At 42.2% G+C, this 25524-nt stretch overlaps 1 protein-coding gene across 5 annotated transcripts in view; it reads left to right on the top strand.

The window, feature by feature from the left end:
- The window catches only part of LOC126190053 (E3 ubiquitin-protein ligase Bre1), a 262588-nt gene that overhangs the window by 230972 nt on the left and 6092 nt on the right, over positions 1-25524 (top strand). For all 5 annotated transcript variants that reach the window (XM_049930989.1, XM_049930991.1, XM_049930992.1 and 2 more), the window contains 2 exons: positions 13627-13819; positions 22561-22655. In XM_049930989.1, coding sequence (XP_049786946.1) covers positions 13627-13819; positions 22561-22655 — 288 coding nt within the window. The remainder of the gene's footprint in view (positions 1-13626; positions 13820-22560; positions 22656-25524) is intronic.

The raw sequence follows: 25524 nt of genomic DNA on the forward strand, positions 1-25524 counted from the left end.
TGAAGATTAAGCCTTCTTTCCACATAACTGCATTGCTGAGGAAGGATAATGGTAGACATTTTTCTAGTCGGTTTCTTCATTTAGCTTAGTGCAAGATAAAACATCAGTTCAAGGTCTTCCATTCTCATAAACAACACACAGTTTGTTCTAGTTGGCACTTTTAACACATTGCGGGAGATCATTGGTAGGCCCAACTTTGCTTTATTTCTCATTATTTCTTATCTGTTACCATTCTGAGGCTTAAAGGAGATCCTCAGGTCACTACAAGGGACAATATGCCATAACAATCCTCTCCTTTTTCCTCAAGATGTTAAAAGTGTTTAACAGTTCACAAGCTGAACATACTTTTTGCCCTTGACACAAAGTGCTCTGTAATGACTACCTTCATTAACGTTCTCTTTGACCACTGAAATTGGTCATAGCATCTCTTTCACATACAACCAATCAGTATCTTTCAGAGTTAATCATCAGTCAGTCACTGTGGGAGATTGTTGACAAATATTTCACTTTGTACTTAAAAAGTTTCATTAGGTGACAGCGAATGGGACTGGAATCCAGATGTGCCTTTCAGGTAAGGTACGTTGCCAGTTGAGCTATTTGTACATCTCTTTGAATCCAGCACATTACTTTGTGTAAACTGAAATCTGGGGGAGGTAAATGGGGGAGTCTACAAAGAATAGTGTAATGTACATGGTGTTGGATATAGACGCAGCTTATATGTCTAAATTCATCTACATTTTTAAAATAATATAGCCTCAGTTCCATTCCAGTAAATAGAGCCCTGTTGTCTGTACCTTATTTACATCTGAGACCTACATGAATAATGTGTTAAATATTTCTCTGTAGTAGTGTCTTCTCCGACCACTCCCTACCTTCCTGCAACCCCCCCCCCCCCCCCCCCCCCCCTCCTGCAGGCTCAGGGATTAGAATAGGCCCAAGGTATTCTTGCCTGTCATAAGAGGCAACCAAAGGCAGTCTCACACATTTCGGTTTGGCCTTTATGTGATGGTCCCCTGTAGGGTTTGACCTCCATTTATCAAAATTTTCCTGAAGAGCGAGTCAATTGGCGAAGAGACCCTTACATGGTGCACAGTGTCCATGATGTGCTGAAACCTCTCGCATCTTTCTTCGACGTGGACCTGCACTTCGTCTCATTTCCAGCTGTTAACTGAGGTCACCCTCCTGAGTGCGTTTTCCGCCATCCTCTGTGCAGTATCACTTTCTGCACTGTCGATGATAATGGTCTACTTAGCTCATTTGCACTTGATATCTGGCATGGTAACCAGTCTATTGTGGTGGGGCCGCCATGTACCATATTGGTTGTAGCCCCCTGACCAGAAAGGGATCACCCTGCAGATGCCTGCGCCATTAACTCCCCACATTTGCCAAGCAGTAGATGCCTGTCACCCTGAGGCATCAGGACTCCCGGCAATGGTGGCCTTTGCTGCAGTTGGGTGGTGGTGCCCGTGGGGAGGGGCCGTGGTCAGAGTGGGTGGCATCAGGGCTAACGACACGCCATGAAGCATAGTATGTCAGCGGTTGGGTGGTGGTGCCCGTGGGGAGGGGCCGTGGTCGGAGTGGGTGGCATCAGGGCTAACGACACGCCATGAAGCATAGTATGTCATCGCTTGCTGGTGGTCAAACACCGTCAGTCTCTGAGCGGTCAAGTCTAACTTCAGTGCTAACAAATAAGACCCCAAATCATCCCCCCCCCCCCGCATCTGGTCACATCATGAGAGGAACGCCAGGCTAAGGATGGCAGCGAAGCTTATTCACCCCGATACTTTGTATGTACAAGAGTTAATGGGGAATCTTTCTTGTCAATAAAACCTCAGTTTTTTTGTGGAGCATTTAGAGGACAAGTTTGGGGAGGTGGAGGGCTTGTCCAAAATGCGGTTAGGGTTGATCTTGATCAAAACAGCACCCTCTGCCCAGTCACAGGCACTACTCACCTGTGCAAGCTGGCGGATGTTTCTGTTTCCATCACGCCCCATAAGAGCTGAAATATGGTTCACGGTATCGTATTCCACAAGGACGTTCTTTTGCAGTCTGACGTTGAGCTGCACGCCAATATAGAGTGGTGAGGTGTCCGTTTCATCCGGCGTGACCACCGTGGTGTGAGGGATAATCAGGTTGCCAGCGGTGCCTTCATCTTGGCCTTCGAGGGTGACACATTACTCAGGAATGTCAAGGTGATGGTCTACCGCTGTGATGTAAAGCCATATATCCCTCCCCCAATGCGGTGCTTTAAGTGCTGGAAGTTCGGCCATATGTCTTCTCGCTGTACTTCCAGCGTCACCTGTTGGGATTGTGGATGTCCTTCACATCCCAATATTCCCTGTGCCCCACCTCCCATCTGTATCAACTGCAGAGAGCGCCATTCACCTTGCTTGCCAGACTGCAGGATTCTCCAGAAAGAAAGAAAAATAATGGAATACAAGACCCTGGACTGACTGACCTACACTGAGGCTAAGAGAAAATATGAGAGGCTACATCCTGTGTGTATGACGTCAACCTGCACGGCCGCTATGACAACAGTTCTACCGTCTTCCGTTTCGTTGCATACAGTTGGCTCTTAGAGCCGTGAGACTCCACCTGCCTCCTTGATGATGGGGGGCACTTACCTCCCTGTTGCTCTTGCACAACCTACTTCAGGAACAACACCCCCCCTCCGCCCCCCCCACACACCAACCATTGGGGACATCAATTCCCACTTCTCAGCCAGAGAAGTGTAAGTCATCGTCGCCTCCTCTCATCAGGAAGGGATCCCTTGTGTCACTCCCTTCCCAGGTTCCTACTAGTGGCAAAGCTGACACCCACCAGTGGCTGAAGCAACCACAGGTAGCTGATCATAGGGCCTCACAGTCCTCCTCAGTCCCTGAGACTGAATCAGTGAAGCTCTCCCAGCCAAACAAACCTAAGGAGCAGCGAGAGAGACCTAAAATGAAAAAGACCCCCAAGAACCAGTGCACTGTGGTGGCACCCACACCACCACTACCTAGAAGCTCTGTCTCTGCGGATGAGGTGGAGATTCTGGCGTCCGCTGAAGACCTAGACTTCGCTGAGTCCTCAGACACAATGGATGTCGATCACGCAGGTACTCATCTGGTGGCAGCAGGTGATCCTGAGTCGTAGACTGCCTCATTGAGTATTTGAGGCCTTCCCAGTCTCACTATCACGTAATACTCCAGTGGAATTGCGGCGGTTTTTTCCACCACCTGGCTGAGCTGTGGCAAGTATTAAGCTTTATATATGCTTTCTGCATTGCCCTCCAGGAAACCTGGTTCCCAGCAATGCAGACTCCTGCCCTCTGCGACTATAAGGGATATTACAGGAACCGTACTGACTATAATAGAATGTCAGGTGGAGTTTACATCTATGTGCTCAACTCAGTGTTTAGTGAACCTGTGCCCCTTCAAACCCCTCTTGAAGCTGTGACTGTCAGGATAAGGACAACACAGGAAATAACTGTCTGGGGTGGCACCATACTTACTGGCTGAAGTAGGGAGGTCGAAAATTTGTCACAACTCGACCTCTGCCTATTAAATACACACATTTCAGAGAGGCAAATGGCACATATTCAGCCATTCATCTCTCGGTTTGCATTCCCATCTATCTCCCATCTATCCACTGGAGAGCACATGACGACCTGTGTGGTAGTGGCCACTTCACTATCTTCTTGTCACTCCCCCGGCATCATGCCCACAGACACCTACCCAGATAGGCTGTAAACAAGGCAGAATGGGTGCTTTCACCTTTGATGTCACCGGTGAATCTACCCACATGGTGCCCTCGATGTTGCAGTTGAGCAGGTCACTACAACGGTCATTTCTGCGACGGAAAACGTGAGCCCTCATTCTTTAGGGTGCCCAATGCGAAAGACAGTCCCTTGCTGGTTGCCAGAAGGCGCTGAGGAAAATAAATAGCTTCCATGAGCTCTACAGCGATATTAGAGGCACCATTCCCTAGAGCATCTAATAGCCTTTAAGCAGCTCTATGTCTGCATTCACCAGCTTATAAAACGAATGGAAACAGGAGTGTTGGGAGTGGCGAGTGTCGACGATTGGGTGCCATACGTCACCGTACCAATTCTGGACAAGGATCTGACATCATTTTGGGTAGCAGACCCCAACAGGAGTCCCTGGCATTAACATTAATGGCATGTTATCTACTGACACAAATGTGATTGTGGAGCACTTTGCTGAACACCGTGCTCGAGCCTCTGCGTCAGAGAACTACCCCCCAGCCTTTCGCATCCTCAAATGGTGGATGGGAAGGAAAGTCCTCTTGTTCACTAGATGCCACAGTGACCCCTATAACGCCCCATTTACAGAGTGGGAACTCCTCAGTGCCCTTGCACATTGCCCCGACACAGCTCCTGGGCCAGATCGGATCCACAGTCAGATGATTAACCATCTCTCATCTGACTACCAGCAATATCTCCTAGTAATCTTCAACTGGATCTGGTGTGATAGTGTCTTTCCATCACAATGGCAGGAGAGCACCATTATTCCAGTGCTCAAACCGGGTCAAAACCTGATGTGGATAGCTACTGGCCCATTGGCCTCACCAACTTTCTTTGTAAGCTGCTGAAACATATGGTGTGTCGGCGGTTGGGTCCTGCAGTCATGTGGCCTACTGGATCCAAGTCAGGGCGGCTTCCGCCAGGGTCACTCTACCACTGGTAATCTTGTGTCCTTGAAGTCTGCCATCCGAACATTGTTTTCCAGACGCCAACATCTGGGGAGCGGTGTCTCCAGGGCTCGCTCCTGATTTTCATACAAAACTTCCTGCCGCTCCGTACTTTCCATTTCCAAGTGAGTGCCTCCCATAATTCCCCCCGTATTCAGGAGACTGTCATTCCGCAGGGCTCTGTATTGAGTGTCTCTCTCTTTTTAGTGGCTATTAATGGTCTAGCAGCAGCTGTAGGGCGGTCAGTTTCACCTTCTTTGTATGCGAATGACTTCTGCATTTTGTACTGCTCCTCCAGTACCGGTGTTGCTGAGCAGTGCCTACAGGGAGCCATTCACAAGGTGTAGTCGTGAGCTCTACCCAAGGCTTCCAGTTTTAGGTGCGAAGTCGTGTGTCGTGCATTTCTGTTGGCATCACACCATTCATCGAGAACCAGAACTTTACCCTAATGACGATCCACTCACTGTAGTGGAGACATATCGATTATTAGGACTGTTTTTAACACCCAATTGACTTGGCTACCTCACCTTCATGAGCATAAGCGGAAGTGCTGGCAGCATCTCAATGCCCTCCACTGCCTGAGCAACACCAACTGGGATGCAGATCACTCTACACTGCTGCAGCTCTACAAAGCTCTTGTTCAATCTTGCCGCAACTATGGGGTCTGGTTTATGGTTCAGCGGCACCCTCAGCATTGCGTTTACTCGACCTAGTGCACCACTGTGGCATTCGCCTGTGACAGGAGCTTTTAGAACGAGTCTGGTGACCAGTCTCCTGGTGGAGGCTGGAGTCTCTCCACTGAAGGTTAGGTGTGCACAACTGGTCGCCAGTTATGTTGCACATGTTCTCCTGTGCATCCAAATTACCGTCTCCTTTTCCCAACCATGGCAGTTCATCTCCCGCATCAGCGGCCCAGTCAGGTCTTAGGATCGCGGTTCACGTCCCTCCCTTGTGTCTGAACTGGAGTCCTTCCCATTACCACCTCTCCTCGAGGTCCAAATCCACACACACCTCCATGGTATACACCTAGGCTGCAGATTCTTCTGGACCTTTCACATGGCCCTAAGGAGTTCGTTAATCCTGTGGCTCTCCGCTATCACTTCCTCTCGATTTTCGACATGTAGCGGGGCCATGAAGTGGTTCACACCGACGGCTGATGGTCATGTAGGCTTTGCATATGTCCATGGAGGACATATTGAACAGCATTCCTTGCCAGAAGTATTTTCACTGCAGAGCTAGCGGCCACATCTCGTGCTCTTGACCACATCCACTCATGTCCTGGGAGATCATTTCTCCTGTGTACTGACTCCTTAAGCAGTTTACAAGCTATTGACCAGTGCTACGCTTGCCATCCTTTGATAGCATCCATTCAGCCCTGGAACGGTCCTGTCATTCAGCGGTATTTGTGTGGTCCCCAGGACACTGGAATCCCAGGTAACGAACCTGCCGACAGGCTAGCAAAACAGGCTTCGCGGAAACTGCTTCTAGAGATGGGCATCTCTGAAACTGACCTGCGTTTTGTCTTATGCCGCAGGGTTTTTTGCTTTGGGAAGCAGAATGGCATAACAGTACGCACAACAAACTGTCATTAAGGAGACTACGAATGTGTGGAAGTCTTCCAAGCGGACCTCTCTCAGGGAATCAGTTGTCGTCTGGTCGGCTCTGCATTGGCCATACGTGGCTAACACATGATTATGTCCTGCTTCGCGAGGACCCACCTCGGTGTCGCTGTGGCTCAGAAATGACAGTCGTCCACCTATTGCTGGACTGCCCACTTTTAGCCACTCTGCAGCAGACTTTTAACTTTTCCAGCACCCTACCATTGGTGTTAGGCAACAATGCCTGAACAGCAGCTTTAGTTTTATGTTTTATTTGTGAGAGTGGATTTTATCATGTGATCTAAGTTTTAGCGCTTGTCCTTTGTCGCACAGTGTCCTCCACCCAAGTGCTTTGAGGGTGGAGGTTTTAATGTGTTGCAGAGTGGCTGGCTTCTCCTTTTTATTCTCATGGTCAGCCGCCATGATAATCTGCTTTCTTGTTTTGATTTCTTCTACCTGTTTCTTGCATATCTCTGTGGTTTCCATGTCCGATTTTCTCCATTTTAGTGTTTGTTGCCCTTCTGTCATTCTTATGGTTTTCGCCTTTCATCCAGCTGTTTTTTGTATGTCTCGATTATTTTACTCCCACCCTGGAATTATTTTAATCGGAACGAGGGACCAATGACTTAGCAGTTTGGCCCCTCCCTTCCTCTTTTAAATCAACCGACCTCTCTTCCTGCCTACCTAACCCCCCCCCCCCCCCCCTCTCCCCATGACTAATTTGATTTTGGCCACCTCAATTTCCAAGTCACTCTTCATCCAACATCCTTGATTTTTTTGTTGGATATATTCCAATCTCTGTCTTCTCTATTTTTGCCCCATCTGTGGAATCTACCTTCTGAAGTGTCAACATGTGTCCTGTGATATTGTCCCTTGTCCTACTCTGCGAAAAAGATTTAAAGGGTAATTTTATTGACTCCCTGTCATTTTTATTCATTACAGGCAGAAGTTTGAATTTTGGCTCAGAGGTGCTAGTAATCTTCTTCCATAATGGTATAGAAGCTTGGGTCCAAGTGATGTCACCCTCAGGCTCTGTAAAGCTTCAGACAGCAAGGTGTTGACACATGTGAGAAAAAAAGTCAGAGCTCAGATGTTCATGTGAGGTGTAAGATAATAAGGTCACGTTGCCACTAAGTTTCAGAACAATTCTGCCCAACATGTCACACGGTGGGAAACTTAAAGTTGTCATCCCTTCCCCTGCCCTGCCACCCTTTTCACACTCGCCCCTTTGCTGACTCCTCTGTGATGTATGTCAGGTTAGCGTCGAAACTGACCTAACATTGAAATGCTGCAGTTTTCTGATGGATGACCAAGGAAATTGTTTCAGATACACTGCCGTTCTGAATCTGGAGTATTCATTTACATGCATTGTGTGGTCGGAAACAACAGTTTGCAATTTGGTATGCAACAGAACAAAGTTCTTGACAATCTTTGATGCTGCTGACTCACCTAGGGTGATTTAACTCTTCTCTAAGGACATCATGGGACTGCAACCACATTGAACATTATCTGACCCCATTGTAGTATAGCGCAACTGCAATTTTTTCTCTAGTATACAAGTTGGAACTTCTAGAGATCATACAAAACCATTTGACAAAATATGAATGTGATCCGAAGCAGGAAAGAAGAGTTCAAACAATGTAAAATCCAGGATGGAATGTAACAATATTATGAAAGGATAGTTGCTACTCACCAATTAGCGGAGACGCTGAGTCGCAGATAGGCATAACGAAAAGCCTGTCACAAAATGAGCTTCCGGCCAACAAGGCTTTTGTCAGAAATAGACAGCGCGCGCGTGCGCGCGCGCACACACACACACACACACACACACACGACCACAGCCTTTGGCTGCTGATGCCAGAAAGTACGTCTATGCTTTTTTAGCATAATACCCCAAGGGAAGAGGTGGTTTCATTGACATCCTTTATGCCAACCCCTGATGCCTTTTTGTGTAAGTTCTCAGGGATGGAATGTCTGAATTGTTTTCCTCGTCAATCCATAAGAAACCCTGCATGATTTAAGTGTTCAGTGCTTGGTGTTGGAATTCTGGCCTCCATCGCAGAGGCATCAAGAGAAAGTGTGAGACATAATTAAGGAGGCGACGTGACAACCTTCCCTTGTGTGACCCAACCACAGTGGCATTGGGCTGAATAGTGGTGAAATTTGGTCGAATCTGACCTCATTAAACATTACTGAGCATGAGGGTGACATTGCAGTGCACCATGCATTTGTACCATTGCAGAGGAAGGTTGTAGGCACCTTTGAGCCACATTTGACACTTCTGCATTGAAATAAGGGTGGTTTCAAGAAAGTGACCCTTTAATTATTTTGCACAGTGAGTTAGTGATTTCCACATTCTCCTTTCCTGACGAATCTCTGGAGTCCTCATTTCTTATCAGTCCACCTAGTGTTTAGCGTTCTTTTGTAACAACACATCTCATCTCAAATGCTTCAGTTGTCTTCTTTTCCAATTTTCCCACAGTCTGAAGTTCACTTCCACACAAGGCCGTACTTTGAATGTACAGTCTCAGAAATATCTTCAAGTTAAGGCTTAATTAATGTATTGTTATTGATTATAATAATATTATGAAAAGGATAGTTGCTACTCATCATATACCAGGTGCAGATGGTGCTAGCCGTTAGTGTAGGACCCTTGCAGTGCCATCTACTTCAAGTAACGGCTGACAACGAATGTCGACACACAGTAACCCAAGTTCCATACATCAGTATCTGTTTCAAAACCGTAAAAATGTCGAGTTTTGTGCCTACAAATTACAATTTGTGGACAGCATTGGATTTCTGTTATCATTTGAAGAAAATTGCTGCAGGATCACATTGAATGCTCTTCGAAGCTTTCGGTGAACATGCTCTTGAGAAAATGCATTATTTCAAGTGGTTCAAAAAATTCAAAAGTGGTGATTTTGACAAGACAAATGACGAGCACGGGAAACCACCAAAAAAGTTCAAACACAACAAATGGGAGGCCGTATTGGATGAAGATGATACTCAAACTCAACAGGAACCCGTGAAACAATTTAATGTGTTGCAGAAAGCCGTTTCTGTTTGGTTGAAATCTATGGGATGGTGAAGAAACTGGAAAAATGGGTTCCGCATGAACTGAAAGAAAGACCGCAACCAAATCTAAATACCACTTTGAAATGTTGCTCACAAGATACAAAAGAAAGTTGTTTCTCCATCATATAGTGACAGGTGATGAAAAATGGGTATATTTTGAGAATCCTAAGTGTCGTAAATCATAAGTGAATCCATGCAAACCATATAGACATCCACTGCAAGACCAAATTGCTTTGGAAAAAAGACAACACTCCATGTTTAGTGGGATCGGAAGGGTGTCCTCTATTATGAGACACTGAAACCTGGTGAAGCTGTTAACACTGATCACTACCAATAGCAAATGGTCAATTTAAATCAAGCATTACATGAAAAACGACCAGAATATGGAAAAAGGCAACACAGTCATATTGCTCCATGATAACGCCCCATCACACGCAGCAAAACTGGTCAGGGTAGCAATCGAGGTGTTCAGTTGGGAAATACTAGGCATGTGGCTTATTCTCAAGACTTGGCTCCATCTGATTATCTCTTTGCATCACTGGTACGTGCTCTCATTGAACAATGCCTCAGTTTGTATGAAAATGTACGAAAGTGGCTAGCTGACAGGGGTTTGTTTCAGAAGAAGAACTGTTTCTTTGGCATGGCGCTCCTAGTCTGCCGGAGATGTGGAGAAATGTATAAATAATAATGGGAATTATTTGGAATAAAATATTGTTCATCAGTTTCAAAAAAAGAGGTGTAATTATTGCAACTAATTTCCAGTTTCCTACTGCTACACTTTGTAGATGCTGAGTTTAGATAGGCACAACAAAAAGACTGTCACAAAATGAGTTTTTGGCCAACAAGGTCTTTGTCGAAAATAGACAACAGATGGACGCATGCACACACACACACACACACACACACACACACACACACACACACACACACACACACACTGGTCTGGCTTCTGCAGCCAGAGAATATGGTCTCCTGTGTGAGTGTGTGTGTGTGTGTGTGTGTGTGTGTGTGTGTGTGTGTGTGTGTGGGCGCGCGCGCGCGCCCGTGGTCGGGTGTGAGTAGCAACTATCCTTTTCATAATAATATTGTTACATTCCATCCGGGATTTTCCGTTGTTTGATACTTGATGATAAATGAGCCCTGTTTGTCTGCCATCTTTGTTTTAGACACGAAATTAGGTATTCACATGTTACAGATCATCTTAAAGGTCTAACCTCTGTAACATTTGTGTTACTGATGATAGAGTTTGAAGATGGAAATGTGAAAACGTTTAGATACTTTTTATATTTTCATTCACTACTGTCTTGTGACATATTCTGGGGTAACTCATCATTCAAGAAGAAAGTATTTGTTACACAGCATACTGACAACAGACTACATTTACTCCATTATGAAGTTAATTGTTATCAGTCATTGACAGTTAAAAAGCATCAGTACCATTCATAAATATAATACTGCAAGGAGAAATTGCTTACACTGTTCTTCACTTAGGCGTAATGTGGCAGAGGAAGCAGTGAGTTATTCAATCATTAAAATCTTTATCTGTTTACTTAGTGAAGTAAAAAAGTTATAAATTATGTTGTCAACACATCCATTGGGGTCTCATCTTGGTAAGAAATTTGGCGACTATTACTGTCTGTAGCAGACAGTTGTATACTAAACTCACTGTGCATCATAGGACCTTAAAAAATAAATATCAGCACAATATATAGTTGCAACAATAATTCATCTCCTGTTCTTTAGACAATTCTTTTGCCTCAGTATCTGCGCATGTAGATGAAGGCTCTGAAGCGGAGCCACCCCGAAATATATATTTTAAAAAAAATCTCAGTAATATGTTACATAATTTAAATTATCAGAAAAAATTTCGCATATTCCCCACACATATTTAATTAATGGTGATCAACGTTTGTGGAACTGTTGATGTGTTATATCAAGTGATGTTTTTTGAATAGTTAGTAGCTATTCTTAATGGTGCACCTTGATATGCTGCGTAGGTGTATGTGGCAGAGGTTTTGGGGTGTGGCTTCCTCAGAGTGCAGCCCTTATGGGCGTCCCAAAGGCTCCGGTGCTTCAGCCTAAACCTGCACACAATTTTCATGTTCCATTGCTTACATCAAAAGGGAATGAACAGAGTTGCTGAAACTTCCTTTATTGAATCCCTGTCTCTGTAAATCTGTATTATGCTTAATTGGGTCATTAATTGCTGTTTAGTATTATAGTTTCTGTAGAGTTTTACACAGTTTTTTTCTTTCTGTCATTGGCTATTCTGTCCACCGTTGCAATAAGTTTGCAGATATCTCATCAGAGATGTACGGTAACGTAAGTATCACCACCTAACGAGAGTTTCACGAATGATTAGAGGAAAAAAAGGCCTGAAATGTGTCCTGTTACTTTAGTTTCCTCGCTTGCTGATTGCGGGTAATGTGCATTATTAGCAAGTTTTTTTTTGTTGATGTATGATACATGGGTTTAGTGAGTTTTACATTCCTGTCAATAACAGCAGCATACCATGAGTTTGGAAACAGCACAATGCGAGTTCATTGTGCAATTTATCAGCTAAAATTTTGGAACACACGATGAGGATGAAAGTAAAGAAACATGGTGCTTACAGACTCAATGTAAACATGAATAAAGAACAAAACTGTGTAAATCCATGCAAGGATATACATGCAGTTTTAACAGAGCAGTGTACATTTACATCTACATCTACATAGATACTCCGCAAGCCACCATACAGTGCATGGCAGAGGGTACCTTGTACCACTACTTCTTCCCTTTCCTGCTCCCCTTGCAAATAGAGTGAGGGAAAAACGACGATCAGTATGCCCCCATATCAGCCCTAATTTCTCATATCTTATCTTCATGGTTCTTACATGCAATGTATGTTGGTGACAGTAGAATCGTTCGGCAGTCAGCATCAAATGCTGGTTCTCTAAATTTCCTCATAGTGATTCTCGAAAAGAATGTAGCCTTCATTCCAGTGATTCCCATTTGAGTTTCCGAAGTGCCTCCGTAACACTTACATGTTTTTCGAAACTACCGTTAACAAATCTAGAAACCAGTCTCTGAATTGCTTTGATGTCTTCCTTCAATCTGACCTGGCACAGACCCCAAACACTCAAGCAGTACTCAAGGTCGCACTAGTGTCCTATATGCGCTCTCCTTTGCAGGTGACCCATTCTTTCCTAAAATTCTCCAAGTAAACCGAAATCGACCATTCCCCTTCCCAACCACAGTTCTCACACACTCATTCCATCTCATATCGCTTCGCAAAATTATGCCCTGATATTTAAATGATGTCACTGTGTCAAGTAGGGCACCTAGTAATACTGTATTCGAACATCACAGGTTTGATATACTCAATCCAACTGGGTGATTGTGTGTGCCTTATCACTTAAAATGCATATTTCTGTTACGTGGAAATATACTTGACAAATATGGTGTGTAAATTACCATGGCGGTTGTTTGGCTTGCTCATGTCAGCCAGTCACAGCAAAAGATTGGTGACATCATGGAAACATCACTGTTTTGTCATCCAAACTCATAAACACTGCGGTTTGAACACACAGAACATTAACCGTATGAAGATATAAAAAATATTAAGCATGCTGCCAAGCTAACATACGCAGCATTAGAGAGCTCTGCAAAATGTGTCTTTTAGTATGATTTGTTGCAGTAAACTGTCGGAAAATGTGAAGTAGTGGGATAAATAAGCTACCTATAGATTTTATCATGCAGTTAGCTTTTGATGTTATTTAATAGTTGATTATGAAACAGTAGGAGGATATGGTATGTAAACGTTTGGCTGAGTGTGGAGTGTGATATTGCCACTGCACCCCCCCTCCCTCCTCAAATCTTGGTTGTGGTGACAGACTGATCTGCTGCAGCATAGCCTGAGGTATAGGTTAGTTCCAACCAATAAATGTCATAGTCTTCACCCAGTATGGAAGGCATGAGCCGCACCTGTGTGGTAGATAGGTACTGTTTCAATGCAACCTGCAGACTTCATTTGCTAAATGGAACTTATGGCTTTGAAGGTTTCTAGCCTTGTTCTATACGTGAGTATTTCTCTTTGATTATAAAGTTGTTTCATTGATTCCAGACATAGCTTTCCAAGAATACATTAACATTTTCCTGTTTTATTCTGCCACCCATTGTTTACTGTTAAAAAAATTATGTTAATATAATTTGTGTGGTAGAACTGTATTCATCCAGAATATTTGTAAGGAAGTAAGAGTGATTGCGTAAAATTGTGCAGGTTGCAACACTGACATCACAGGTGGAAGCTACTAATGTCGTGGTACGGAAGCTAGAAGACAAGGAACGCATCTTACAAAACTCGCTTGCTACTGTTGAGAAAGAATTAGCTCTTCGTCAGCAGGCCATGGAAATGCATAAGCGTAAGGCTATTGAAAGTGCGCAATCAGCAGCTGACCTGAAGTTGCATCTTGGTGAGTTAATAAGTGATTAATTTTTGTGGTAACATGACTTGAAGGGTGATTCTTTGTTATTTCCATATAGACTAATCAGATTCTTGTATGTGTTACGTGCAGTTTAGTTGGGAAGGTTTATGAAATGGTAGTTATTTGGAAATGCATTTTTATTAATCAAAACATTAAATTACTAATGTTAAATTCTTCGTTCCGAAGAATAAATAAAAATAAGCAAACCCCCCCCCCCTTTTTCACACACACACACACACACACACACACACACACACACACACACCTCCCTACACAAACTCGTGCAGTGTGTCGTATGATATTTGTTGAGGTCATATAGATTCTTGCTCCAGGTTGATGGAACTACTGGAAAACTATTAGAAAAATATAAACTTAGTACTACTGCTGTATGTGTGTTTGTTAGCAAGGACTAATGTAATCTGAAATTCACAATTCTCTCTTTCTGGTCAGCTGTCAGTGTTTGCTGATAAGCAATTTATTTCTACCCCAGTGCCCCACAGGTTGCTAATTAGTAATGGTCCTTGTAATTTAAGTTTGAAGCTGTAAACCGTCACACTAACTGAGAGTGAGTAGTATTTAAGACATTGCACTTGCGCATCCATCACATAGACCAGGGGTTTTCAGACTGTGTGCTGTGGCTCCCAACCTTAAGGTATACAGTGGGGGCATCACGGTAGTTTCTTAAAAGTAATAATTTGGTTTATTTGCTTTCTTAGTGAAGGAATGAGTACACTAGTAGTGAAATCAAATAGTGGAGAAGCTGAGTTACAGACAGGCACCACAAACAGACTGTTGGATAGTGAGCTTTACACACACACACACACACACACACACACACAACCACGACCACAGTCTCTGACAGCTGGAGCCAGACCCAGCTGCCAGAGACTGTCGTGTGTGTGTGTGTGTGTGTGTGTGTGTGTGTGTGTGTGTGTGTGTGTGTGTGTCTCGTCATGTTTCAGTTTCAATTCAGCTGGAGCCAGACCCAGCTGCCAGAGACTGTCGTGTGTGTGTGTGTGTGTGTGTGTGTGTGTGTGTGTGTGTGTGTGTGTGTGTGTCATGTTTCGGTTTCAATTGATACCAAAATTGCTAAGCTAATTTCAGATTTCACGTCCAAACCATTATCAGCTTCACCATACACAGATGTAAAAACATCTTACCTCAGAATTTGAAGAATCAGAGCCACGCAAAGTAAAAAAGTTGCTAACCGAAGTAGAACTAGGAGACACAAAGCCTGCTGCTCTGCTCAGCGAGATGCTTGCACTTGCTGGCACACAAGTAATCAACAATTTTTAAGAACTATATTTCTTTAACAACTACCAACCAATACACATTCTATAGTAGTAGTTGGACAACATATGAATCTCGAAGCAATTGCTTCTGTAGCTGGTGATTTCATAGAGATTACCGCACCCAGTCAGTCTGTTTAATCTCCATCTCTGGATGGTAGATTTTTCCGTCTGGAAAGACAGCTTTCAAAACTAATGGTATGGATTCAGAAATTTTAAATTGGGACACAATCAAGAAGCAGATCAAAATCATGGTGGCATGCACAGAAACATTCTGTGTGCTAATATGATTATAAATTCCAACAGAATGTGAAGAAATGCTCAATGTGGTGTTTATTTATTCCTCGACAGCCTGCTAACACTCAGGCAACTTCATGCTGCAAATTGTTCCACAATACACACATGTGGTGATTGACTGCTGAACTGCAAAATAGGACTTTGACAAGGATTTCCATGGCCATTCCTTCTTTCATATGTCTGCCAGGCAATTATTAATGTTGATTTCAAGCTACTTGTTACTTGATGTTGAGTAAAAAAAAAAATTAATCGAGCAAAAAGCTTTAATTGCTAGTACAGGCTCTGCAGATGTATCTATTGACAGTTTAGTGCTTTTAAATGACCCACAGCATAAATATGGAGACCTGCTAAAGAGATAACCTAACATTTTCGTGGAGAAAGCTAATTTGATCCTCCTGAAGTTAATGTGCAACACGCAATCACAACAACAGGACCTCCAGTGCATGCACAAGCCAGATGCTTTCCACCATAAAAAATAGCTTAAGCAAAACCTGAATTTCAGGAGATCATCAACCTCGACATATGTCATCGTAAAAGCTGCTGGTCTAGTACTCCCCATATTGTTCTAAAGAACCTGTGGAGATTATAGAATCTTAAATGCTGTCACTGTGCCAGACTGCTACCCAGTGCTGCATCTACAAGATTTTAACTACCAAGTCTCCTACAGAAAAATACTCTCTAAAACTGGCCTTAGCTGAGCTTATCACCACATTCCTGTTGTGCCAGAATTTGAGCCTAAAACAGCTGTTTTTACACCATTTGGACTTTCCAAATTTTTAAAGGGGTCATTTGGTCTGTGCAGTGCAGTGCAGCATCAAATGAATATCAGATAATTCTTCTGCAACAGCTTCTTTAACGGCTGGATAAATATAGTCTTAACATTAATGTGGGGAAAATGCATTTTTGGAGAGAAAGTGATATCATTCTTGAATCATTGTGGGTCATGTCAAGGAATTTCACTCTTACAAGAAAAGTGAAAATAAGAACTGGTAAACTTCTACAGACATATGTCACCACATACTACAGAAATCTAACAACCTTTGTTTAACTTGTTCAAGAACATCAAGAGGAAGGATAATCACCTGTTACATGGACTGATAAAACAGACAAATTGCTAAAAAAAATTAAAAGAAAAACTATATAATGCAACTCAGTTAGCTCATCTCTCAACAGATTTTCCCTTAATTTTGGTAGCTGATGCTTCAGACTATGCTACGGGTACTTCTTTACACCAGTTACGAGAAGTTCACCAACACACGACGTTAACTATAGTACCTACAATCATGAGTTATTGGCAGCATATTCGGCAATCAAACATTTGTATTATCTTTTGGAAGGCAGAGAATTCACAATATTTACAGGTCTCAAGCCATTAACATTTGCCTTTAAACAGCACCCAAAAAGGCAACACAAAGTAACTGTGCCATCCAGAATTTCTCAGTCAGTTCCACACAAATACCCGATACCTTCCTGGAGGAGAGAATATTCCTTCTGGTACTTGTTCCAGAGTTGCAAAAATCATGTTGCCAACTAGCATTCTGTATGAGTAAATTGCAAAGGCACAAAGCAGTGGCCCAGAAACGCCCAAAGCGAAAAATTCAGACACTTTTTCCTTAGTGTTTGTAACAATAATATTACCTGCTCTTAGATCACAGTTACTTCGTCAGTTCTACTGGTAAATTCGGGCCATATGTTCCTCCATCCTACCATCAGCAAGTCTTCCATGCACTACATGACTTGGCTCACCCAGGCAGCAAACGCACAGAAGACTTGATTTGACAACACTTTATTTGGCTTCCATTGAAACTAGATGTGAAGCTTTGGGCAAAAACACGTTTGCTGTCAACAAGCAAAAATTTCAAAACATTGAACCAGGAGCTTTCAGTGAAGTTAAATTGCTTGTTGCTTATACTTTGATGTACTGGGACCACTACCTGGCTCTCAAGCCTTCACCTTTCTTTTAAAATTTCATCTTGCTGTTTTCTTTCACTTAATATACATAAAGGACTAAAAGAAAATAACAAATAAATGAATAAATAAGTAGTTAAATAATTAAAATCTCTTAACAATGATCAGCAGGTTTACACATTGGCCAGAAGGAGTTCTACTGAAGGACATCTTTGCAGAAAGTGCTACCAGCATTGTCTTATTATCATGGATTGCACGTTTTTGAGTCCCAAAAATCACCACCACCAACAGAGGACGGCAGTTTTATTAAAATGTTCACACACATGACAAAGACCCTATGGACACTGGCCAGTCAAAACATTATAACCACTACCCACCACAATGTTGGATGCCACCTGCTGGCACAGCTTCGCAAATGATGTGGTAATGACAGTTTGTAAGCAGAGCAGATATGAATGGGGGGTCACCCTAGTGCAGATATTGGCTGCAAGTGGAGAAATCGATTGAGGCAAGTGACTTTGACAAAGGCCAGGCTATTATTTCGCAGAGCCTGTGAATGAGTATCTCAAAAACGATGAAGCTGGTTGAATGTTCACGTGCTACTGTCATGAGAACCTACACAAAGACATAGAAGGATGGTGAAACTACCACTAGGTGCTAAATGGTTGGATGTCCACAGCTCGTTGCAGAATATGGGGTTTGGAGGCCTGTCTGCTCTGTAAAGTAGGGTAGATGGTGTTCTGTGCCATCTCTGCAGAAACAGCACAAATTCTGGTGCATGCACAAGTGTTTCAGAGCACACCGTTCGTTGTACATTGTTGGAAATAGAGTTCTGCGGCAGACCAGACCTACATGTTGACACGATATCATCAACAATTAGGATTGCAGTGGGCATGGGGCCGTTGGCATTTGACCGTCGATCAATGGAAACATGTTGGGGCTCTGTGGGTAAAGCATATTTTCGCTACACAGTAGTTCAGTGGTCCTCTCCACAAACGCCACCATTGAGGTCAATGGCCGCTCGAAGCATGCAGTGCGCCATGAATGCAGACTGGTGGGAGCAGTATTATGCTGTGGGAGACATTCTCCTGTGCTTGCATGGGACCTGTGGTAGTAATCTATGACACACTAATAGCTGTGAACCATCTGCATCCCTTCATGCTTGAAGTCTTCCCGGACAGTGATGTCCTCTTTCACCAGCCTCTGTGTCTCGGAGCCAGAACTGTGCTACAGTGGTTTGAGGAGCATTGTAATGAACTCTTGTTGATGTCTTGGCAACCAAATTCACCAGATGTAAATTCTATGGAACACATCTGGGTCGCTATTGGGCACCATCACTGCATACACAAATTAGCAGCCCATTATTTATGTGAATTACGTGACCTGTGTTTATATATCTAATACCACATATCTTCACAAACCTACCAACAATCTCTCGGATCCCTGATACACAGAATCAGTTATGTATTTCATTCCAAAGATGGACAAACAAGCTATTAGGTAGGTGGTCATAATGTTTTGTTTCATAGGTGTATACCCCACATAAAAACAACTGCTTACCATCCAACTTCAAATGGCCCACTTGAACAGTGCATTGCAGCTTCAAGACAGCATTAAGAGCCTGACTTTCAGACGACTGGATTGCCAGCTTACCAACAGTTTTAATGGGCATCTATTATTTATAAGTCAATATAAATATCTGTTAGCCTGAATACAGGGTGTATACGACCCGGGACAACCGGGAGATCCGGGAAAAACCCGGGAATTTTTTCATCTGGGAGAAAACCGGGAAAAACCCGGGAATTTTTTAGAATTCCGGGAATTTTTCATTATTTTAGGTTTCAGTTAAATTTTTGCAATATTGACTGGTAAGAATCGATGCTCTAACAAAGGATATTACTCTATCCCGCTACTGCAGAATAATACTACAACAATAAAACGTGAACGAGAAAAAAATATGAAAATAAAACATAAATTGCAAAGGAAATGTGCCATATACAACAACAAAACACAGTGCTCATACAAACGTTTGCCAACAACAAAATGTGTCAAAGGTGTTAGGAAGACTATGCAATGCTTTATAACAACAAAATGTCTCCGATGAGAGTGACGTCACAACGGTTTAACTAGATTCGTTATAGGAGTTACGAGCGGGCTCATGCGCATGCGCAGTTGAGTGGCGGGGCAAACCGATGTATCTGACCCGAATGACAATTACGGGGGTGGAGGGGGCGCCAAATTCATATTCTTGAGAAGAAAAAAATCATGTTTCACAAAGAGCCTAGCATCCAGCGCACGTTGGTCTACCGATTACTCATGATTTTGAAACGCATCCCTCTTGGTTTTTGAACGCACTCTGTAAGTTGATTTCTGAATGAATCATAAGTTAAATTTTGAATGCGTGCCTAGTGTACGTGATGTCTGTCAGGGGAATCCTCGTCACATCTAGAAATAAACTTTCCTGCGAGCAAGAGGGGACCGGGTTATACGAGCTGAGCAGAGTAAAGCCGAACGAGTGAACGCCAACCGCTGTCTGCTTATGTGGTTGATTGGGCTTGGAATGATCAGCTGTGCTATAATTACTAGCGAAATCCATAGAGTCAGACTACCAGAGTGGAAATAAACGACTAACAGGAATAACAGGTAAGAAAGATTACGTATTATCTTCTCGGTGTATCCAAGAAAATGAAATTTTGTCAGAAAATTTTTGGCCAGATCGCTCCACTTGTAAGGGCCAGGTGTACAGCCCCCTTCTAGCAGCCGATTAACTTCTATTCTGGAAGTAGGGCGGAAAGTGGTTTGTACGAACATCATAACGCCTAACCGGAGAATAATCAGGGATAACTAAACCGGTGATTCTGGCAGGGTTAGTGAAGTTAACCAGCGACTAAATTTTGACAAAGGCAGGAATACTTCCAGAGTTAGTCATGACAAAATTGTTTGTTAGGACGAGGAACGGGGACATCACACCAATTAGGGAAGAATATGACGATTCCAAATTTAAGTAAAAATCTCGTACTACTACTTTTCGATCTCATGCTCGAGAAACTGGGGCGTATGAATGAAATGTGAAACTATTTTCTAACATTAAACTATTTGCTTGTAGTAGGCCTAATAGGCATTTTATGTTGGTCTTCGTGAATTATATTCTGTCGTGTTATAAAAATGACCATTTGTGCAAAAACAGTCTCGTTTATTTGGTATGTGTTACAATTTCTGCAGTGTTAGAAAGACCTATTTTGTTTTATCTAGCAGACAGCGACAAAATAAACGTAATCAGATTTGAGACACCACACCAGTCATGGGTAGTATTTGTATTAACAACTTACGCAGCATTAGACACCGATATTTCGGCCTCTTTTCTTTTATGACATAATGTAAGATCTTTTAATGTTTTACACTTACGAACACACGGGCTTCCTGCGTCATCGTAGCTGCCAAAGCGCGGTGGCGCCTCTTACCTGGCGCTCTCTGACAACTGCTGAAACGAACCTATTTCTAACAGGTCGCAGGAAAATATTGTGAATGGCTGTTTGAAAAACGTTACTTTCAAAGCAAATTTACTCTTTCGCAAGTGGAACTATGTGTGAGAATGTGCGATGAATTCCTTAAATCACAGAGCGTTTGATGACGAGCGATTATAAGTATTTAGAGCCCAGATCAGACAATTGTGTCGTTATTATGAGTAAATTGATGTAGTGCTACGGGAAGCTCTCGCTCCTCTGCGGTAGCTAATTTATTTGTGGAAAAATTTGAGAACAAGTCACTGGACTCGGCTAAAAATTTTACTGGCACATTTGTGTGATGTATCTTAAAGTGTAACACGGACAAGAAAAATCAACATTATATGTGAAAGCTTAGCTTCTGTTGCAGCTTATTAACCTTAGAGACCAATGTTGTACGTGAAACCTTTGCTTTTCTTGTAGCAACACTATGTATATTAATTTAAAACATTAACTTTTCCTGTTTGTGTATCCGCGCTACTTAACAGTGATGTTGCTATTAGCGGGCTACATCACGTGTCCTACGCTCTGAATATCCGCTGTCATCGGCTGGCGGGATCACGTGACATGAGCAATGACTCGCTTACAAAAGCGTATCGTAATCTCGATTACATGGTTCGGAAAGTAACATGCGGTGTTTGGTGGGATTCGAATTTATACTTTCGTGATACGAAAATATACAGCGTACTTATTGATGCAAAAAATAAAAAAAACCTGTCACTTAATAGCACGGAAAAAGTGTGTTTTCATCCGGGAGAAAGTGTATTTTTAACCGGGAAATCCGGGAAAAATCCGGGAATTTTTTTTCCTTGTCCACGTATACACCCTGGAATAGAGTCAGGGGTTGCCAATAATTAGAATCTAAGAAAATAACATCTAATCTATAAGACATTCACATGGGAGGTTATACCTTTATATGCTTATAATTTTAACCACCAATAGTGAAGTAATTATTTGTCAGACTGTTATTGGTAAGAGTTAAGAGGAATGATTACTTGACTCACAGTTGGGAATCACAGGTGAAGATGTGCTTGGAGACAGACAAGTTGTGTACATGAGGAGTGTTGATCTTAAGCAATGTGGTATTAGCAGTGAACTTGGATAGTGTTGTTATTAGTGAGATAAGAATTGGCTGAAGAAATAGCTAATGCCTTGGATGACTAATAAGTGGTATGAGTGATGTATGTTTGAATTACATTGTGATCATACTGAAACTAACTGATTAGGAAGTAACATTTATAAATGTGATTTCTCTCATGTACAACGTAGTGTGCCTTCATAGTTTCTCACCTTAAGCAAATCTTTTATGTAGACAGCAGGGTGGTTTTGACACCCACAGAGAATACTATAAGTGACTGCAGTAAAGCCAGTCGATGACATGTCTGCTTTTATATTTTCTGTAACCTTTCATTGGATAGGAAATGCTTGTGACAGGTAGTCTTTAGGTGTATGCTACAGATCTTGCACATTGTTCATCCATAGAGGAATGTCACATGATGTACAGGATTGGAAGTAGGAGTGACACAAGAACCTCTAAGAAATTGTGTGAGTTATGCAGGTGATGGAGTAACTTTTTGGAAGTGAAGGCACTGTCTTGATCATAATGAGAAGTAGTTGAAATTGTGGCAATGCATATATGCAAGTTTCTGTTGCCATTAAATGTTAGTATTATTAACAGTTTAACATATGATAGTATTTTTGTACAATAATTTGTTCTTATTGCAATTTGCAGAAAAATATCATGCACAGATGAAGGAAGCTCAGCAAGTTGTTGCTGAGAAAACAAGTTCTTTGGAAGCGGAGGCATACAAAACAAAAAGACTCCAGGTCAGTACAGTCCTATGTTATAATTGCTCAGACATAATTTCCAGTATTTCACAGATGATTTTTGCATTGTACATTTGTGACAATGAGTACTGTACCCACAAGTAATTTTTCAAGTTTGATCTTTATGTCATATTTTTGTCTTTGGTGATGAACGTCATCTAATACTGAAGACATAAGAGCAGAGAAGATAGAGAGAGGCATGAAATAGTTCATTTGCTCCAATTCTTTAAGCAGTGCAGCCAGTACGACACACACACCTAGTAAATATGGACGTAGAAAACAATCTGCCAGCTACAGCAATAAGGAAAGGTAGAGCATTCTGTTGAGTCCCTGATCATGTGGGAATCTTACGGAATTAACGAGCTGATACTGGGGAAGCAGGCTTTGGTTACGCTATGCTTACAAGGCTCCAGTAGAAGAGGATATTCTGTCAGAACTACTGATGGCCTGAAGACAGGTTAACGAAAGGCAAACCTACATTTATAGCATTTGTAGACTTAGAGAAAGCTTTTGATAATGTTGACTGGAATACTCTCTTTTCAGGGGTAAAATGCAGGGAGCAGAAGGCTATTTACAGCTTGCAAAGAAAACAGGCGACAGTTATAGGAGTTGAGGGGCATGAAAGGGAGACTGATTGAAAAAGGAGTGAGATGAGGTTGTATCCTATACTCAATGTTATTCAATATGTACATTGAGCAAGCAGCAAAAGAAACCAAAGAAGAACTTGGAGTAGGTATTAAAGTTTGGGGAGAAGAAATAAAAACTTTGAGGTTTGACAATGACATGGTAATTCTGTCAGAGACAACAAAAGACTTGACAGTATCTTGGAAGGAGGATATAAGGTTAACATCAGCAAAAGCAAAACAAGGATAATGAAGTTTAGTCAAATTAAATCAGGTGATGCCAAAGGAATCAGACTACGAAATGAGACATTTAAAGTAGTTAGGTGAGTTTTGCTATGTGGGCAGCAAAATAACTGATGATAGCTGAAGTAGAGAGGATATAAAATGTAGATTGGCAATGGCAAGAAAAGCATTTCTGAAGAAGAGAAATTTATTAACATCAAATATACATTTAAATGTTAACAAGTATTTTCTGAACGTATTTGTCTGGAGTGTAACCATGTATGGAACTGAAACGTGGACGATAAATAGTTGAGAGAAAAAGAGAATAGAAGCTTTTGAAATATGGGGCTACAGAAGAATGCTGAAGATTAGATGGGTCAGTCATGTAACCAATGAGGAAGTACTGAATAGAATTGAGGAGATAAGAAATTTGTGGCACTATTTGACCAAAAAAGGGATCGGTTTATAGGACACATGCTAAGACATTAAGAGAACACCAATTTAGTATTGGAGGATAATGTAGGAGGTAAAAATCGTGGAGGGAGACCACAAATACGTAAGCAGATTCAGAAGGATGTAGATTGCAGTAGTTAGCTAAGGTGATGTAGAACCACCTAAAAACCACATCCAGACTGCTTGGCACACTGGTCCCAGTCATTAATCCATGAGGCGGATTCAATCATGGCAATCCTGAACTGTTGGGTGCCTTCCATATAATCAGTGAATCTGTATGTGTACCATTATGCTTTTCACAGAGATCTGTGTATCTACATATCCTCCTTCACATCTCATACAAGCTGGGAAGTTGTCATGATACCTGTTCAGCCCATATTTCTTTAAAAGATTTGCAAGTGGAAATTCTTATCTGATATACCTTAGCTTGAAGACAAGGGACTCAAGACTGATGTTGTTACAGCAGGATAGAGCTGCAGGACACTTTGCTATTCAGATTTGCAAGCTCCTTGATGAACAATTCGACTATAGTTTTTTACCAGTGTGGAGTCACATGGAACATCATTACATCCCATAATGTGTTGCCTGGTGTGGCAAAGTCTGGACTTCATGATGGACATTTCAAAAGGGTTGGGATACGGTTTTGAACCCTAACCAGTCCAGTGGCTTTGAAATTGTTCATCAAGGAGCTTGCAACTCTGAATAGCAATGTGTCCTGAAGCTCTATCCTGCTGTAACAACATGAGTCTTGAGTCCCTTGTCTTCAAGCTAAGGTATATCAGATAAGAATTTCCACTTGCAAATCTTTTAAAGAAATATGGGCTGAACAGGTATCATGACAACTTCCCAGCCTGTATGAATTCCTTTCCAACTCTTGCACATTATGAAGTTTTTGCTTAGCTCAGAAAACCACATTCCACCAACATAAATTTTAATATATAACATGTTCATCAGAAATGAACCCTCTTGATTGACAGAAAACATTAGATGCCATCAAAGCAAGAGCAGGCGGCAACATGCTGTTCCGTGTTTATTCCTGATAATTTATTTGCAAATGTTACTCTTTTTTATATAAATGTGTCCAAGTGTGGTTGATCATGATACTTGAAGTTCAGCTGCTCCATTGCAAATGGATTTGATTGGCAACAATGGTACAAGTTTCTCCTCGCATTTTCTTATGTCCACTACATGATCTGTCCTTGACCCTGCCTGAACATAGACATATTCCTTCTAATCAAGCTTGGTTATTTCATGAGGAAGAACCATACCAAAGCGATCCCTAAACTTACTCAATATCTCCATCATTATTTGCCCGATCTATGGATGGTCATGTACCAACACACATGCCACATATCACTTCATACTTCATCAGCAGTGTAACTGTGTCTGCTCCCATCAGCCATGGCTTCATAATTGAAAACAATGCAGTACTGAAACAAAACATGACAGTACTAACAACAATATTTTTTGTCATATTCACAGCAAGTATACCAATTATTTATTTTCCCAATTGTACAAAGTCAAGAGGGCTGCAGGGACTCCTCAGACATTATGTGTTTTACTACTTGACT

Source organism: Schistocerca cancellata, chromosome 1, assembly GCF_023864275.1.
Source record: "Schistocerca cancellata isolate TAMUIC-IGC-003103 chromosome 1, iqSchCanc2.1, whole genome shotgun sequence".
Taxonomy (NCBI): domain Eukaryota; kingdom Metazoa; phylum Arthropoda; class Insecta; order Orthoptera; family Acrididae; genus Schistocerca; species Schistocerca cancellata.